The sequence below is a fragment of the Sylvia atricapilla genome, chromosome 23 (assembly GCF_009819655.1).
Source record: "Sylvia atricapilla isolate bSylAtr1 chromosome 23, bSylAtr1.pri, whole genome shotgun sequence".
In the NCBI taxonomy this organism is placed as follows: Eukaryota; Metazoa; Chordata; class Aves; order Passeriformes; family Sylviidae; genus Sylvia; species Sylvia atricapilla.
Genome location: NC_089162.1, coordinates 718,335 through 737,237, shown reverse-complemented (window position 1 = coordinate 737,237; position 18,903 = coordinate 718,335). Strand labels below are relative to the sequence as shown.

The following is an 18,903-nucleotide window of genomic DNA, read 5'->3' as shown; positions in this document are numbered from 1 at the left end:
TAAAAGCATGAGGGGGAAAAGAAATGAAATGAAAAAGAAGGTGAGCTAGAGCTGGGTGGATTTGAGTGCTCTGCCCTGTGAAGCAATCACCCAACAGGGTCATCTCTGTGGGAAGGGGATACAGCTTTGGTGGAGAGAAGCTCTGGGCACAGAAGAGTGGAGACAGAAGCACAGGAGTGAGGGGAGTGTTAATACCTGGCAAAAGCTGGTTGATTTTCTGGGAGCATGACATGGCTTGGAAAAGATCTTGTGAGATCCTAAAGTTCTCAGCTTGAGCAGGGTCAGGCTGATTAATCCATAGAGGTGAATCCTTTTGTGTTCTGTGTGAGTTCAGGCTCCTGGGAAAATCTCCAGCTCAGGACTGCCCACCCCAGTCAGAGCCATTTCCTGGCTTTTATCAGATACCAGATTTCTAGTGATCCAGTGAAATTACCTGCCAAGATAAGAAACCTGGCCCAGGTTTCGCACTACCCTCAGTCCTCTCATGTGTCCTGGTTGGCAGAACCAGGCAGGGAGCAGAAGCCAGGGAATTGTCTGGGAACAGCAGCCAGAAGTTGTGGCTTGTCCCCGTGGACACACACCTCATCCCAGTGTCAGTCCCAGCAGGATGGGAAGCACTGGGGAAGGCAGGAGTGCTTGGAGAATTCCTGTCCACAGCCCAGGGGTGGGATGAGGCTGCTGGGGGCTGACGGGACTGTTCCCTGCTCCAAGCACAGCTGGTGCTGCTCATGTTCCAAAGGAAGAGCTGCAGCATGCTCCCGGATTTTAGGATGTATATGATGGGGGTGGGATGGTCCCTTCAGTCTCAGCTTTCACCACATTTACCTTCCAGAGGTCAAGGGACCACAGAGATAATCTGGGCAAGTTCTTTTTAGATTCTACCTCATCCTTGGGCCTATGCTGGGACCTCACAGAGGCTTTTCCCACAGTTCCAGGCCTGGTTTAAGCCTCCTTATCAGTATGCTTAATGCAGCAACTTGCTGGGAAGGAGAAACTATCACCTGGTTATTCCCAGTTGGCTGGAAACAAACCAAAGCAGGCCCTGAAACCATTACTGTCAAGTCTAGACTGAGGAAAAAATGTCATTGGTCCAGATCCTATAAAAGTGTGCCTTAAGTGAAGTGCTTTTCTGAGAAGTGAAGTACAGAAAAATTATTTATATTTTTATCCTTGTTGATTCTGCTTTTGGGGATATCAAGATGAAAATAACAGAGCATTGATTTTAGCAGCCTTCTTTCACTCACTTTATATGAAATTTCATGGGAATAGTGAACATAAAAATAACCCCCAAAAGATAAAGATATAGATGTATTTTTTTCCCTATGAGGAGTTTTGCCAAATTATTTTGCCCCAATTTTGAGATGTCTAATTTCAGTGTCGTTTTGGTGTTTTTCAGTGGTTTTGCTGTTTCTGCTGCTCTTACTCCTGCTTTGTTTCCCCCAACATGAGTTACCATGTGGTGGTTTCCCATTCATTTGAATTGTGAAGGAATTATGGTGTATTCCAAGGCTGCCAAACTACCCTTGGACAGAGCAGCCTGGGAGGAAAGGGAAGGAAAGGGAAGAAAAGGCAGCCTGGCCCAAGTGCATGGCTCTTTGTCCAGGTCACTGTCCTGCTCTGTGGCTCTGAACGAGTCTCCAGTGCAGACTGAGGCAAAAAACCTGCAGTGTGGGATCCCCTAAAATAATTAAATGAAACCCCTCCCTTATACCCACAGAAATCCTCAGATCTGCACAGACTTGGACACAGTGTTAAATGTTTGCTGCCCTCTTAACCCTGAGTGCTGCTGCAGCAGGGAAAGAGGCTTGGAGCAACCTGGGATAGGGGAAGGTGTTCCTGCCCTTGGCAGGAGGTGGAACGGGATGAGCTTTAGGGCCCCTTCCAACCCAAACCATCCCATGTTTCTGTAACAGCGTCCTGCATCTCATGCCATCCCTCCTGGGGCAGGGGCAGCTGTGGGCAGAGGTTCCAGCAGTTGGGATGTCCCAGCCCCAGCACCGCCAGCTCAGCAGGGAAATGCTGTGAGCAGCACAGGGGGGACACTGGGCAGTGCTACAGGTTCCCAAAGGATCAGTGCACCTTGGAAGTGACAGTTCCCACCCTGCTGGACTCACTGGGGGGAGTGATGGATCTCTAGCTGCAGCCAGGAAAAGCTCCTAAGCAGGATTTCAATGGATTGGGAAGGGCACAAGACTGGATTGTGGTTGTTGGCAACCAAATGTTCATGATTACAGTTTTCTAGGGGGAGTTCTGGGGAGTCCCTGCCCCTGTCACATCCTGTAAGGAAGGTGGAATAGCAGGAGCAAACCTCAGGAAATGTGATCTGGAAAAGCTGCAGAGGGAATTCTTGGTTAGATTAGGAGCAAGAGAAGAGTGGATATCTGAGACTGTGTCCAATGGATTCCTGTCTGTGTCCAGAGGCAGCACTGGCCAGGGCTCAGTGCCCCACAGTGTGCATGCACAGTGCAGGGCAATAGAGGAGGAGCAAGGCAGGGAGAGGGGAGTGCTCCCTAAAGGTGATGACAAAGGTCAAGGACAGGGAGGAGCACACTCTGTCTGCCAATCCAGTGCCTGATGCATCCTAACGCGCTGCCCCAAGACCAGCAGAGACCTTGATCCTTTCTGAATTTCTTATTTGACTCATTTTCTTGTAAGTCTGATGTTATCTCTGTGCTCATATAAGATGTTGGCAGCAGAAATGCTGACTTGTAACACTGCAGTGCCAAAGTCATCTCTACTCCAGGGCTGCTCCTCGGTGCAAATTCTGGGCCATGTATGAGGCTACCGACCTCAGATTTTGGTGTTTTATATCATTAGGTCTGGGCTCTTCAGGTCTGTGTTGGCAGCATTCTCTTTACCAAAATATTTCAGGAGTGATTTTTCTCACAGGAGCAGGAGTGGCGAAATTTTGGGGAGGAGGGAAAAAAGGAAAGAAAACAGGCACTCCTGTAGTGATGGAGTCATCTCTCCACGGCACAATGTTTCAGGTACTCAGCACTGTCTTCTCTTCTAAGTCAGCCTCTGTGGAAGAGGATGAAACTTTGATCTTTAGCAATGCCTTTTAAATGTGGTTATGGCCAGAAAAGTGAATGTAGAGAGCTAGAAGTTGAGATATTCAGTGAAATCTCATTGCACACACATAGAATAACCTCAGTTCTGGGGACACCTGGTGTGACAGCACTGGTTGCTCACCTCACCAGCCCTTGTTCCCTTGGCCTTTCTCCTTTCTCAAATGTCCTCTTCAAGTCACTAAGTGAAAACTCTGCTTAAGTGCATGTGTGTCATCTCCCTTTGCAAGGAGATCAGGAAAACTTGGTTGAAGCACTGGGGGCTTGTCAGCCCTCCCAGAACCTCAGGCTGCCTGTTCCTGCCCTCATGGCCAAAGCCAAACTCTGCCTCCCGCTGTGTCCCACTCACACCTGGGACCTGGCTCAGGATGGCTCACCCAAATAAAGGCCAACCCGATAATTCACTCTTACAACTGGAAACTGCCGTATAAACAGGAGCCACAGCACGGATTCCTGCGGAGGGATGCAGGAGTGTGTGCCAGCCCCTGGGAGCCTCATCTGCGGCAGTCACTGCTGGGCTGCCCAGGGAGCTGGACGTGCTGCGAGCTGCCAAGGCCACATTTATGCCAGGAATGTGATTAAAACCTGGAAAAACTGAGGCCAGCCTATTCCCCGAGGCGCTATAATGTAACATACATGCCCGAGCGGCACACACAGCCGCTGTGTCGGCCTCAGGCCGGCCCGAGGCCGCGGCGTGGGGGCACCAGGGCCGGGCCCTGTCTGGGCAGCCCGTGTGACCTGGGACAGCCGGTTCTCCACTCTCCAAACACTGAGTGGCTCCGCACTGCGGGGCAGAGACGCTCGCTATTCCCCGGAGCTCTGCTCTCCTCCTCAGCCGAGCCGCTGCCGAAGGGCTGTGCCCGGGGCTGAGCCCCGCCGTGAGGGCTGTCCGCCTTCCCGCAGCCTGGGCGCGGCCCCGGCCCTTCCCGGACACCGAGCCCCGGTCCCCGGGATACCCAGCGTGTCCCCGGCCTCACCCAGCGTGTCCCCGGGATACCCAGCGTGTCCCCGGGATACCCAGCGTGTCCCCGGCCGGCAAAGGCTGCTGCTGCCTGCCCCTCGCTTTCCCCGTGAGCCGTGGGCACGGGGCTGAGCTGGCGGCGCCGGGGCTGGCTCGGTGCCACCACACTTCCCTTGCATGTCACCGGCCCCGCTGGTGCCGCGCTCCTGGAGCCGAGCGGGTGTCACCAGCGCTATCTCTGCTCATCTGCCGGGGCTGCTCCGCTCCCCTGGGCTGAGCCTTTGTGCTGCCACCAGCTCGGGGTGAGCTCAAACCGCTCCTGGCCCAGGAGCCGCCAAGAGCAGCTGGAGCGTTTGGATTATTCCTCCCGTTTCCAGGACTGAAACTGTTCCTGCAGCACAAGGCAGAGCTCAGTCCCAGTCCCCAGGGAGGTTGTTGCTGTCCCAGTTAACATCAGTTGCATGCAGCTCTGAGCAGCCACTTCGTCTTTCAAGGAAGATCCTTATCTGAGGAGGTTCTCTGCCACATCTCTGTGTCACAGAGCAGTGTGTACTTGCTTGTGCGTATGAAGTTGTACTTAGTGCAGCCACAGCCATTGATCTTGCTCCGGGGTTATTCTGTGGAGTGTTGTCAGGTTTGGGGGGGCTTTGGGACAGCCAGAGAGATCCTTGCTTTCCAATTTCTTTACCACCAGAACCTTTCTTCAGAAGAAAAATGGCTTTAGGCAGAAAAAGCAGCCTGGAATTAAAAGTGCCTGACTAAACTTGAATTCAGAAGAACCTTCCAACCCCTGCAAAAGTCCTGCTGAATTGCCAGTAAAAATCTTGTGAGCAACCTCTCACACTGATTTTCTGGGGTAACTGTCATTATAGTTATTTTCCCAGGTACTGTTTCCCCAAAAAAACCCCAGTTTTGTGTATGTTTTTAGACTGGAAATCTCCAAAAGCAAACATGCAGAATCTTTATCTGATGAATTTGCAGTGGTACTCACGTTTCCCTTCTCCTGCCCAGCTGAGACTGGGTCTAGAGGGCCCTAAGTGAGCCCAACAGCCCAGTGTGGGCTTCACCCACCACCTCAGGTAGGGAACCTGACACTTTTTGTACAGCAAGAAAAGAAAAGCCTGCAGAAAATGTGTTATTTTAGAGCCCCTGCCTGGGTGAATCCTGACTTCAGTGAATCAGAGGAGCAGCAAATCCTGATCTCTGATGGGAAAGCTTGCTCCCTTTTAAGACTTAAACCATCTCTTGTTCTTGGACCTTCCTGCACAGCCGAGGTTTGCAGCCTGGAGATAATGTCAGCCCTTTGGGGGGGTTCTGGCACAGCTCACACCAATCCTTCCCAGGGACACCTTCCACTCCCTGCCCCACTCTAAAGCTGAAAAAGAGAGGGGTGTTTCTGAAAGGCTGTGAATCCACCAAGGAAAAGCTGCAGGAAAGGTTGAACACAGCATGAGTTCCTTTCACCAACCACCACTGGGCAGTGTGGGGTAAAACCCTCCTCTTTGCTGCTTAGTGGCTGTAACCAGTGTGAGAAGTTGACCACAAATCCAGGAAATGCTGGAACCTCAGCAAGATTTATGCAGATGTTTGAGGGTTCCTTTGAATTCAAACTTAGTTAGGCGCACTCCAATTCTAGGCCATTTCAGCATGTTTGGGTTTGTTATGTGATCTGAGATCAGAGATAGAAAAGTGCTGATTTTTGTAGGTCTGACTCTCTCTAAGTGGGTTAACTTCAGGCTGAGGGGGTTTTTGTGTTTACCCAGCAGACTCTGAATTATTGGCATTTTTTGTGATGATATCATGGGCCTGGTAGTATTTGATTTGTGCTTAGATCCTTGTGTCATTCCAGGAGCTGCACTTCTCTAAGCTTTTGGAATTTCTGTTTCCCTCCCCGGTCGTGGAAGAATTTAAAAAACAAACCTCCAAAACAACTACTGGGGGGAGGGGAGAGAGCAATAATGTATTATTTTTAGAAGCTCCCCTGTTTGGGCTGTGCTCTGTGACTGTTGAGCATGGCAGGTTAGTGCACACACCAGGTTTCAGCTGGGTGTTCAGTGACCCTCTGCAGCCCACACACCGCTGCTGGGTGGCTTCTGAGCACCAGAGTGGGTGAGTCTGTAGCTTTGTTTTGGAGTCTGCTCCAGCAGCTCACATTAAAGTAGGAGCTGCTTTCTGTGCAGGAGGCTCCTCCTTCGGTTTCTACCCTGCCACTCATAAAGGCAGCTGTGTTGTGTGTGGTTAACTGAGCCCCCTCCAGAACAGGCAGCCCTTGCCAGATGCACTTCGAGTCAGGCAGAGTCGTGCCAAAGCCATCAGGAGCCTGGCACTCCTCTCTTGGAAAACCCGAGCAAATCCATCCAAGGAAATTGATAGTCAGAACTTTTTGTCAATATTTGGAGTTTCAGCAAGGGGAGGAAAAATTTTTTAAAAAGAAAGGGGGGATAACAATTTCCTGTTTTTAAGCATTTCTAGAAATGCACAATTGGGTAATACACCGGCCCTTCACTTCCCACAAAATAAACAAAAAGTGTAAAGTAATGCATTTATTCCCCCACCACAAACACCCATAAGTGTGACCTGCTCTGGCTGCTTCTCCTTCAGCAGCAGCAACCTCAAAACACAAACAGCACACAAACCCTCAGAAAGGAGATGTAGAGACCTTCACATACCACTGCAGATGTGTTGCCACTACACACCAGTTGAGTTTGGAGCAGCAGTGCAGTAGGTGGGCAGGTCACTCCCTGGGACTGGGGCTGAAGCTGCTCACAGCGAGCATTGAGGTGACACAGCCCCGTGTTTCTGAGAACCCAGCAGCTCCTCCACTCTTTGCAGAGCTCCAGTGAACCTGAACGCTGCTCCCACCCAAAGCTAGCAACCAGCAAAGCAGAGAAGAGTAAGCCCTGGTTTGCATAGCCCTGGACCCCCAAAGACTCTGATTCCCCCTGGCAGGTGGAAATTGCAGCCAGAAGAGCAGAGCAGAGCAGAGCAAGCCATGGTTTGCACAGGGGTTCCTGGACCCCGGGGCTCTGGTTCCCCAGCACTGGCAGCCAGTGTGGGGCAGCTGTGGGGCCCTGCAGGTGCTCCCCAGCTCTCGGGGAGAACCAGAGGGCAGTTCCTGCTTTAGTCACAGCTCTGAGGGCTGGTTGTGTCTCTCCCCAGGAGGCTCTGTCGGTGGTGAGCGACGACCAGTCCCTGTTTGACCCCACGTACGGCGCGGCGGCGCAGCTCCCCAAGGACATGACCGCCTCCGGCAGCCCCGACTTCGGGCAGCCCCACAAGATCAACCCCCTGCCCCCCCAGCAGGAGTGGATCAACCAGCCCGTGAGGGTCAGTGTCAAACGGGAGTATGACCACATGAACGGATCCAGGTAAGGAAAGAGCCTTCCCACACTCACAGAGTCTAAATCACAGAATATCCATGTTGGGAGGAACCCACAGGGATCATTGAACCCAACTCTTGAATCCAAACAAGGCAAAGCACACACTGTCCATTTGTTCTCTTGCTCTGCACATCAGCAAACTTCTCTGTGCAGGACCATGTCCCACTCTCCTGCAGTTCCTTCTTTTGTGACTTGTTTTTAGCAGCCTGAGCATCCTGCTCATGCAGTTCTGCAGGATGTGTTCCTCCCCATCTCCATGAACACTCCACAGACTCGGCATGAGACTGCCAGGGCACAGCTCATGCTGCAAATGCTGCTGTAAATCCCACATTTCACCTCTGAGTTCAGCAGCCCATGGATGGGCCATGGCTCCAGGGGCTCACAGAGGGGAACATGCAGCAAAAATCGGAGTTTCTGCCAGTGCAGCACTGAAAACTGCACTGCTGGGCTGCAAGGCTTCACTGAAGGACACTTCTTATTTGTGCTCTACCAGGGCATAAGCAAACCTCTGGAAATGGAAAGTTCTTCGATGGAGAAGGGAGAAGGAGGAGACTAAGGTCCCTTATAGGAATCTCCGAGGTGGAACAAAACCAAAGTCCTTGTGCCCATCCCTTCTGAGTGGATAGACATGACACAGGGCATTCAGGAGCAATTGGAGAAGGGGTGTGAACCCCAACAGGGTGGCTGGAGATGGTGTAACCTGCCCAATTCACAGCCAAAGGACAGCCCAGCTCCTGTCATTTGTACTTAAATGTGAAAGATTTCCCTGGTCAATGGGAAATCAAATGGCATGAAAACATTTTGGTGTAGCAGCCCAGGCAGCCCTTTTTAGAAACATTGCTACAAGTCCACGGCCTGGAAACAAATTTCACCTTCTTGAACATAATTTTAAGTGTAAACATTTCAACATTTTTTCAATTTTAAATACAGATATAATATAGATACACTTTTTGGCTTTTAGCAAAAGCTTTTAGAGTACACATTAATTTTAAATGTGATTTGAATTTCAAAGTCACAAACATCTCTAGCATTTGTAGTGTTTCCCAAGTGAAACTCTCAAGGGTTTTTCTACTTTAAGGTGAGTTTAGCAGCACATTTTCCTGGGTTCTGAGAACACAGCAGAGCAGAGAGCTGGAAACAGAAAGAGCCTTGCACTTTCAGCCCTCTACAGACAGATGATGCTGTTAAAGACATCAAACAGCAGCATGTTGTTTTTTCCTCGTGAGTGTATAGTAGATGCTGATTTTACCCTCAGATAAAGGCCTTTGTGGCAGTAGCTCTCTCGTGGGGATCATTTGCAGTCTGAACTCGATCTCACCCTGATTGTACCTCAGTAGCACTTCTTGACTTCATGAAAACTATGTGGGTATTTGCACTGTGTTCCCAATCTTAGAATTGGGGTGAAACATGGGAAAATGAATGCTGTCCTCAAAAAGCATACCACAGAGAGATGGATGGATCTTGAAAGTACCTGGGGTTTGATAATCCTGGGGGTTACCTTTGGCTACCGAGGATGGTTTTCTTAGGAAAAGGAAGAAGGAGTCTTTGCAGCATTCCCAGGCTGCCCAAATCAAGAATGGGTAGTGGAGGTGTTCCTGGCCATGGCAGGGGATGTAATAAGCTTTAAGGTCCCTCCCAACCCAAACCATCCTGGGATTCTGTGATTGGCTGCAGTTGCTCACACCCACAGTGCCACACCCACACACACACAGGGGTTCCTCCCTTTCCACCCCTCTGTCCCAGGGAAATCTGGCAGGGAAAAGGAGCCTTCCACATCCTCTGAGCTGCCATAAACCACACTCATCTGTGCTCTGCAGGTCCTGTAAGCACAGGTTCTGTACCATTCTGAGTGTGTCTGTACTTGCACACCCAAATTGTCTGAGTGTTCCGTGTGCTCTGAAATGAAACGTCCCGGGCTGTCCTTCCATGGTGATTTCTGTGTGCCCACTTCCTCCTCTGCTCAGAAAAAGGGGAAATAGCTCTGCCTGGACAAACTGATTCATGAACAACTGTGGGAGCTCTGGGAGCCATGGAAAAGGCCCTTGGAGTGTGCTGGTTCTGGGCAAACAGGAAATCCTTCTTTACACACTTGCTCAAGGCTCTGAGGTTCTTGGACACAAAATGTGTGCTCAGTGTCCCTAAAGCGAGGTAACCCTCTGTCAGGAAAGAAAAAAAGGCTGCTGTGAATGGCCATGCACTGCCAGAGCTCCCACCCTGCCGCTAGACAACTCTTTAGCATGGGAGCTCCAGGGCATCCAGGACAGGAGAACATTCCCCTGAGTCTTCTATCCCCTCCTCCCCTCCCTGCATGTCCATTCCAGTCCATGGGGATGGGCTGGGTCACTCCAATCTCTCACTGCCCTGCCCATCAGCGGCCTGGCCAACCCCACACACATGTGAGCAGCCAATGCCAGCCCCAATGCCAATCCCAATGCCAGCCCAAATGCCAATCCCAATGCCAGCCCCAATGCTGACCCCAATGCCAGCCCCAATGCTAGCCCCAATGCCAATCCCAATGCCAGCCCCAATGCCAGCCCCAATGCCAATCCCAATGCTAGCCCCAATGCCAATCCCAATGCCAATCCCAATGCTAGCCCCAATGCCAATCCCAATGCCAATCCCAATGCCAGCCCCAATGCTGACCCCAATGCCAGCCCCAATGCCAGCCCCAGTGCCAATCCCAATGCCGACCCCGATGCCAACCCCGATGCCGACCCCAATGCCGACCCCAATGCTGACCCCAACCCCGATGCCGACCCCAATGCCAGTGCCACTTAACCCCAGCTGCAGGCTGAACAACAGCCAGTGCCCCCCTGCCTCTGTCCCTGCCTCTCTTGTTCCTCAAGTACCCTGTCCCCGTGTTGCAGCTGCCTCTTCAGCAGGATCAGTGTTGTGCTGTCACCTGGGCTGGCAGCGCTGCCGGGGGCGGGAGGGGGTTTGTGTGCTCTGGCAGGGACAGCTCCAGGAACTGGGGACAGCAGGGACAGTGCCCAGCTTTTCTCTTTCTCTCAGAGACCAGCAGCAGGCTGAGGCTGTGATGAGCTGGTTTGGTCCTCTGCAGGGTAGGAGAAGGGTCCTTGAAGGACCTCCAAGTGCTAAACAACACAGAAAGCCCACCCAGCTTTCTACCCCATGTCTGGATCCCCTGGTTTACCCTCAGACTGGAAAGAATTTTCTAGATAAGTGCATCCTAACTGTCTGTAGGGGATGCTCAGGCAGGGATCAGTGTTTTAGGGGAGAAGATGGAAATTCTGTATTATTGCAAGATTCAGAGGTAGAAATTTCATGAACTTCTCTACTGTTATCAGACCCTGAAGCAGGTTATGGCCTCAAAATCTGCCCTTGCCCTCAAAGACAGCACCTTACTCAGAGCAACACCCATTAAAAATTCTATTTGAAAACCAAAACAAAATAAACAAAAAAATCTTTCACATTTGAAATTTTACTGAATAAAGGAAGAGGATTCTTTAGAGGAATGCTCGGTAAAGTTTAACCCAATTTACAACCAATACTAATAATAGAGTTTCCTTATATTTTACATAAATTCCAAATGAACCAAGCAGCAGGAATTCCAGATCTTGACTGAGCTAACCTGGATCTGTATTCGCAGCAAACTCAGTGAGCAGTTTTAAGAACTATTACAAAATGTATCTGATCTTCAAATATGAAAGGAAATTCTCCTGTGCTGATGGATGTGGACAAACTTCCCTGAGCAATCCCAGCTGTGGCACGGATTTTGTCCAGCTGAAATAATGAAGTCAGTGCTTTGGAAGTGCTTTGGAGCCTTTCTGGAGAGACACCCCAGAGGAGCTGTGGCTGCCCCTGGATCCCTGGAGGTGTCCCAGGCCAGGCTGGACAGGGCTTGGAGCAGCCTGGGACAGGGGAGGTATCTCTGTCCATGGCAGGGGTGGAACTGGATGGGCTTGAAGGGTTCTTCAAGTCCAAACCCCTCTGAGATTCTGTAATTTGATGTTGCTCTTGCTTCAGAACATGAAAATAACGCCATGGTTCGGCTCTCCCCCCAGGTGTTTATTCCCCGGGGGCTGTGTCAGAGCAAAGCAAGCCAAAGGGACTTTGTCTGGTGTGTGCAGGGATGAACTCCCCGCGGAGCAGCGTGTGAGCCCTCTAGTGGGATTTGCCGGTCCTTCTGCCCCAGCATCTCCCTCCGGTTTGCCTTTACCTGCCTGGGACGAACAACCTGAACTTGGCCATCCTTTTGGCAGTTTGACCTCTTTCAGTGGGAGTTTCCCTCCTCCCGAGGCATTCCTGAGAGCAGGGCTGAAGCACAGGCAGATGCAAGTTTGGAGGAGCTGACTGTTCCCTCTTCCAGAGGGAACCACAAGCAGAATCCCAGCTGTCTGTTCTTCTTGCTTTCTTCACTCAACAACAACAAATTAAAACTAAGCTCTACACCAAAAAGTAACAAATTTAAAAGGAAAAGAGAGGTGGAAGAAGGTGGAATGAAAGGACAGGAAAAGAGGGATAGAAAGGAGGAAATATACCCCCGAGTCAGGTTCAGAAATTCTTAAATCCCTTATTTTGCTCTTTCAAGCAGAAGCCATAGGTCATTCCTAGACAGAGCCCTGGGACAGTGATTGCTTTCTTCCACACCTCTGGAGCACAGGCTGGAGCTGCACAGAGGATTTACTTGGTCAGTGCCAGGCGAGCTGCTTGTCCATTTGGCCAGTCTCGGAAAAACTTTCCCAAACACCAAACTCTTGGCATCCCCAGAAAGAGTGCTGGAACAAGGAGCCTTTGGACAGTGGGAATGAGTTCTGCTTAATGTTCCTTGGACTCTGCCCCTGCCACAGGGACTGTGCTGCAGAGAGCTTGTGAAATCAGCCTGTATCCATTTACCTGTGTGCATCCACAGTGCTTCCTGCCAGAGACTGAGCAAATCCAGCATGGAGAGCCACTGGAACATCTGGAGTCTCTGGGAAAGGTCAGGATTGAGCTGGCATCTGCAATGCCCTCGCACAAACTCTTTCAGATGATGATGGAGTATTTCTATGAATCCCAGCCTGCCTATGAGTGATGTATGAGCTGAGGAAGGAGAGATATCCCATGAATACACCATCCACAGCTCCCAGCTCCCTGCTCACCTCTGACACTGTTGTTGTTCCCAAGCTGTCCCTGTGTTCATTGCATGCCAGCAGAAATATGGAGAGGCTCTTAGAAGGTGTTGTAATCCAGGAGTCTGGATATCACAGAGTCACAGAATCCCTGAGAGGTTTGGGCTGGAAGAGACTTTAGACATCGTCCAAATCCAGAACCTTGCTGTGGGCAGGGACACCTCCCACTATCCCAGGCTGCTCCAAGCCTCAATCCAGCCTGGTCTTGGACACTTCCAGAGAGCCAGGGGCAGCCACAGCTGCTCTGGCACCCTGTGGCCAGGGCCTCCCCACCCTCCCAGGGAACAATTCCTGCCCAATATCCCATCCAGCCCTGCCCTGGGGCTGTAGGAAACCATTCTCCCTTGTCCTGTCCCTCCATCCCTTGTCCCCAGTCCTCTCCAGCTCTCCTGGAGCCCCTTTAAAAGCCCCTTTTGAAGCTGGTGGGAACAGGGTGGTCTCCTCTCCAGGGTGAGCACCCCCAGCTTCCCCAGCCTGGCTCCAGAGCAGAGGGGCTCCAGCCTTGGAGTATCTCCATGGGCTGCTTTAGATTTGCTCCAGCAGCTCCACATCATTCTTGTTGTGGGGCCACAGAACTGGACCCCACACTGCAGGTTAATCTGTGCTGGAACACCTCCCCTGTATGAGTGGAATATATAAATTTTATTGATCATAAATAGTGCCTGTCCCATCTGCTGGGGAATTTTCCAGGGAAATTTAACTCCAGAGCAGGATGGGAGAGAGACTCTGGTCCCCAGGCAGGGCAGGACAGGAGGCTGTCACTCACCAGGGACAGTGACCACTGAGCACAACAGTCTGAGCCTCTGGAGAACATTCTGAGACCCTGGAGAACAATGTGAGACCCTGGAGCACAGTGTCATACCCTGGAGTACAATGTGACAGCCTGGAGCACAGTCTGACACCCTGGAGCAGAGTAGGACTCCTTGGAGCACAGTGTCGCACCTGGATCACGCTGTCACACCCTGGAGGACAATGTGACATGCTGGAGGACAGAATAAACCGCTGGAGCACAGTCACACCCAGATCACTCTGTTACATCTGGATCATGGTGTCACACCCTGGATCACACTGTCACACCTGGAGCACAGTGTCACAACCTGGAGCACGTGTCACACCTGGAGCACACTGTCACACCCTGATCTCAGATGCTCCCCTAGCCCTCCCAGCCCAGGCCATGCCCAGCAGGATTCACCTCCTCTCTGCTGCCCCGGGGCTCTTTCCTGCACTGCAGGAGCTTCACACCTGACAGGAACACTCCCACAGGGAATCAGCACGGGGAAATCCCCGTGTCCTTGCAAGCTCCTCAACTTCTCCCCAGCTGCCTCGGGGACATTAAGCCTTCAGCAGTTGCCTCTCTGAAGGCAGATTTTGGTTCCCTGCCTGGAAAAACAGTAGGCGAAATAGTAAACCCTTAAATTCGAACATGTGTAAGTTATACATCTTATTTCCATTTTCGAGCAGCATTCCCTTCGTCAGACATGAGGAAAAAATTACCGTCTGCCTTGGAATATCTCGGTGGAGCATTTATCTCCCGGCCATGATAACTGAATTTCAGGCACTTCTCCCTCCCCCCCAGTTCAGGTTAAGAGACAATTTGTTTAGTGTCCTGCGTGGGATTCCTGCCAGCTGAGCTCGGAGGGTGGGATTTGTGCACTGTCACCATTCTGAACCTGTGGGGATGGTTCCCTCTCAAAGCTCTTGGCTTCTGGCAGAGGAGAGGGATGGCTCTGGGATTAAAGCAAGGTCTAAACTGCACTGGAAATGACTCTGGGATTATGCCTGGGCTTGTTCTTTGCAGAGGTTGTGCACTTATTCCCCATGGAAGGTGAGGGCAATGATGTGCCCTTCCCTGGAAGACCCTCGAGATGGGATGTGTTGTGTGTGCCTGGCATGCTTGGGGCTAAAGCTGTGTCCTGCAGCTGGAGAAAAGCACCATCCCTGCTCCCTCTCTGGGCTTTGGAGGCTCACAGCTCTCTCAGAGTCTTCCCAAGGGGTCTGCAGAAGGCCAGGCCTCAGCATGACGCCAGCTGAGCTGCTGGATGGCCCTTCTTCATCACTCCAGCATCTCAGAAGTTAAACTGGGCCAGAGCCCCTTTACACCCTGTGCTGGGGTCTGAGGTTCCTGACGCATGCCTGGGGCATCCAAGATTCCCGGATCTCCCCACCACGTAGTGAACTATTAATCAGAGAATAATAGAATAATTGAATAATAGAATAATTGTATAATAGAATAATTGAATAATTGAACATAGAATAATTGAACAGGCTGTGTTGGAAGGGGCCCACAAGGATCATGAGTCTAGCTCATGTCCCTGCACAGGACACCCCAGCAATCCCACCATGTCTCTCAGTGTTATCCAAGTGCTCCTGGAGCTCTGGCAGGCTCCAAGAACAGATAAGCTCCATCCCGTTCAGCCGTGTATAAACCAGACTCTGTGCTGTCATTGGGTGTTCTCTGGGGACAGCCTGTCCCTTTGGGTGCGTCTTTGGGTTCTTTGTTAATGCCATGAAAGGGCTGTTCCTGTGTCCCTGTGAGCTCTGCAGAAACACCTCAGGGCAGGAGAGCAGAGCTCCTGCCACTGCCAGGCTCCACTGCACAGGAGCGGTGTTGTAGCACCATAAAGGATGGAACAGCCTGACAGGAGCCCCCAGGAGCACACAGCCTGCCTGCAGGAAGTCACTGAGCAGCCAGGATGAGGGAGTGGGGTATAACCCACAGACTGGTGTCATGGGCACTGGCTCCTTAGCCAGTTTGGGAGTGTCAGTATTTCAGAGCCACGGCACACATTGCCTTGTCTGAAAGTCATTCCCTTGGACTGTCCACCCGGTTGCATTCTCAGAGATCCCCTGTGTGACTTGTGCCCCACAGACCCCTTATGACACCCAACATGTCAGGAATGGCCTCTCCAGACACAGGAGCTCCCTGGATGTCCCACCTCGGGCCCATGTCCACCTGTGTAAGCCAGCTCCCTCCTGTGCTGCAGGAAGGGGCAGTGATGGTGACCCAGTTTCCCTTTGCCTTCCAGGGAGTCCCCCGTGGACTGCAGCGTGAGCAAGTGTGGGAAGCTGGTGGGAACAGGGACCGAGTCCAACCCCATGAGCTACAGCACCTACATGGATGAGAAGAACGGGCCTCCCCCCAACATGACCACCAACGAGAGGAGAGTCATCGTCCCCGCAGGTACCCGCCGCTCTCTGGGGCAGCTGGCCCTGCTCTGCCTGGGAATGGGCTTCTTAGTTTGTTTAGCTGCTCACAGAGGAATTTTCTCTCTTACAAACACACAAAAATAAGGAAAATGTCAGAGTTTCTGGCCAGTGGGAATTCCCAGTGCCACTACATGATCTGAATCAGGATAGCAGCTGATAACTGGTGCTTTTTCTTTTCTTTTATTTTTAATTTTCTTTTTTTTTTTTTTTTTTCCTGGAATGAAGTGTTGCATTGGTGTGCTGAACCAAATCCATCTCCTGTCATGTGCTAGAGTAGAATCTGCTTCCTGGACATGCAGGGGATGATCAAAGAGGAATGAAGTGGGCCCAGTTATACTCCCTGGTGCTCTCAGGATCCAGCTGCACTTTCAAGTCATACTGATTAATTAAAATGAGCTATTTAGTTCCCTTTTTTTTTTTTTTTTTTGTTAGAAGTAGAAACCCAGAAAAATTATATTTGCAGGAACTGCGTTATTCTTCCAAAAATTGTCACACAGAAACATTCCTGTGCAGCTTTGTTTGTGTTTGGTATCCACATCTGCTGCCTGGGCTTGGCAGGATGCTCGGGATGCGTTTGGACACTCGGGGGTGAGAGCTGCTGTAGGGGGAACGGGTTGAAGCCTGAACGTGGAGTGGGAAGCTCTTTCCCTGTGAAGTTTATAAACACATCCATATAACAGTCAGGGGCCAGGAATTTTCCAGCAAAGGAGCCAATGCTGGCCCAGTGCACATCCCAGAACTCAGCCTGGCTCCGATGGTTTTCACCAGGGCAGGGAGGGCTGGAGCCAGCCCAGCAGACCCAGCCCTGGCAGAGGGAAATGCACTCGTGGAATTGACCTCCTTTCTCTGACTGTGGCTTGACCACGAACAGATGACAATTCCCAAGCATTTGTTTGCCATTTAAGGATGAAATGGAAAAGCTGAACTGAATGTATGAGGAGAATCCAATAAAGATTGATGGCAAATCTCTAAGCCCCATTCAAGCTGATGTTTGAGAGAGTGGCTGAGCTGTTTGGGCACAGCAGCAGAATTGTGTCCAGTGTCACCCTGCCTGGAAAGGTAAAGCTGGCACCAACCAGTCCCTGTGTTAGTAAAGATGTTCCAGGGAGAGGATTATCCTGTATGCTTAAAAAAACCCCAAGGGTGAGCTAAAGTGAGCATTGTTGAAACAGGGGGGAATTACTTTCAGTGCCCCCAGTGCAAGAGAAGCTTTGGAATCTCCTCTTGAAGGAAAGTGGAGAAAAGGACTTCTCCCCTTCTTATGACCATCCACAAATCGAACCCTTGAGATACTTGTGAAAGAGCAGAGATTTACCAGACTTTGGAAGACAATAATGAATATCATCCCCGATCTCTGGCTGCAGGAGAGGAGGCCCAAGCCATCCAAGAAAGGCATTTGGATAGTTTAATTTAATCCAGAATGGAGATTGTATAGCGCATTAGGGTGAAGATAAGCAAGAAGTAATGTCACATTAGGCTTACAATAGTATAATAATGAGCTCTAAGCCATGTTTCAAGAAAGCAGATTTTCAGACACCCTTCCCTGTCTTTTACAGTGTTAAAGGGAGGCCACAAATTCACTCTGCCCTTTAGATGTTGGTTGTTTTCAAAACTCAGACAAATAAGACTTTCAATTAAAAAAAAAAAAAAAAAAAAAGAATCCTCCCGTGAATACTTGCATTGTAAAATTTGCAGTCTTTTGCCAGTGCTTAGGAAAGCAGAATTTCAATTAGCTATTGCCAAAACCTGAAGGAAATCCATGTGTCTTTCCCAGAGCAGAGTTGCAAAGGTGTGGGGTTGTAAATTCCTTGTTCTGAATTCAGCTTTCAGCAGCTGAGGTTTTCTGGAGATTCAGTGGGGAAACCTCTCAGTTGTAATTTTAGTTCCCTTGGTCTCAGTTCCCTGTTTAGTGCCATTATTCCAGGGCTCAGGTGCCCAGGAATGCCAGGTGTGGGCACTTCCTGACTTTTTGTGCTCAGAGATGCCCTCAGCTTGTGCACACAGTGTCCAGCCCTGTGCTGAGGCATTGCTTTATACCTCCTAAAATCCAGGCAGAGACATTTCTTGTTCTGCCCAGAGCAGCCTTGTGCATGCTCCCAGCCCATGTTCTCAGCTTCCTGGGATCTGAGGTGTCTGAGCTTTGTCTCAGAGCAAGACCAGCTGTTAATGACACACAGACATCTCCAAAGTTTAAACTTCTTTGCAATCCTCTCCAGCTGCAGCAGAACATGAATGTGCAGCTCAAACTTGGAAATGGGATATGTGGGGAGCAGCAGCACAGGAAACATCTGAAAATGTTGATATGCTCTGAAAATGACTCTGTCAAGTGGTATTGTGGCACCAGCTCTTGCTGGGACTCTCTGATCTAATGCCCTTTTCAGAATTCAAAGGCTGATTTCTTTTTTTAACCACCGATGCAGCCACTCATCTCCACGGGGCCTGAGCTCCAGCCAGGCTCAGAGCGTCTCTTACGTCACCAGCAGCAATAAAGATCCCAAAGCTGGAGCTCTGCTGACAGCCAGGGGTGCCCAGACAGCACAAATCCACCCTGCCCATGCAGAGCTGGGTGGGTTTACAGGGAGAGTGGAGACAGAATTGTGTTCCTGCCCCATGGTGAATAACTCTGACTCACACCAGGGCAAGCTGCTCTGTTTTAGCAACACCATATTATTTTATTTTATTTATTTTATTTTATTTTATTTTTTTATTTTATTGTTTTTTATTTGATTTGATTATATTTTACTTTTTTTTTTGAGTCCCTTTGCTAACCATGAACACCTCCATGGTCCGGATTTGTCATGACAGCTGTGGGGCTCCCCAGTGCCCAGGGTGGGACAGCCCTGATGTCACTGGAGAGTGACAGAGGCACAGAGCCACAGCTGGGACAACCACAGCTGGGACAAGGTTCTATCCTTGCAGAGCCACAGCTGGGACAGGAACTCCCTCTCAAAGGGATCAGCTTCCTTCGGGAAGCTTTTTGCAGACAGAGAAGAGTCGAATGTCACGAGTGCTGCTCCCAAGCAGAGGAGGGAGCTTTGGGCAGAGGAGGAGGTGGGGAAGAGGCAGAAGTGACCAGGCCAGATTGTCCATCCCGAGCCCTGCTCCAGCACGGTGCTTGTTCAACCCTGGCAAAGCGGATCAGTAAATTTAATATA

General features: G+C 50.7%; 1 protein-coding gene across 2 annotated transcripts in view; it reads left to right on the top strand.

Moving 5' to 3' along the window:
* The window catches only part of FLI1 (Fli-1 proto-oncogene, ETS transcription factor), a 70,194-nt gene that overhangs the window by 26,332 nt on the left and 24,959 nt on the right, over positions 1–18,903 (top strand). For both annotated transcript variants that reach the window (XM_066334695.1, XM_066334696.1), the window contains exons 2-3: positions 7,189–7,397; positions 15,568–15,722. In XM_066334695.1, the coding sequence (XP_066190792.1) occupies positions 7,189–7,397; positions 15,568–15,722 (364 nt within the window). The remainder of the gene's footprint in view (positions 1–7,188; positions 7,398–15,567; positions 15,723–18,903) is intronic.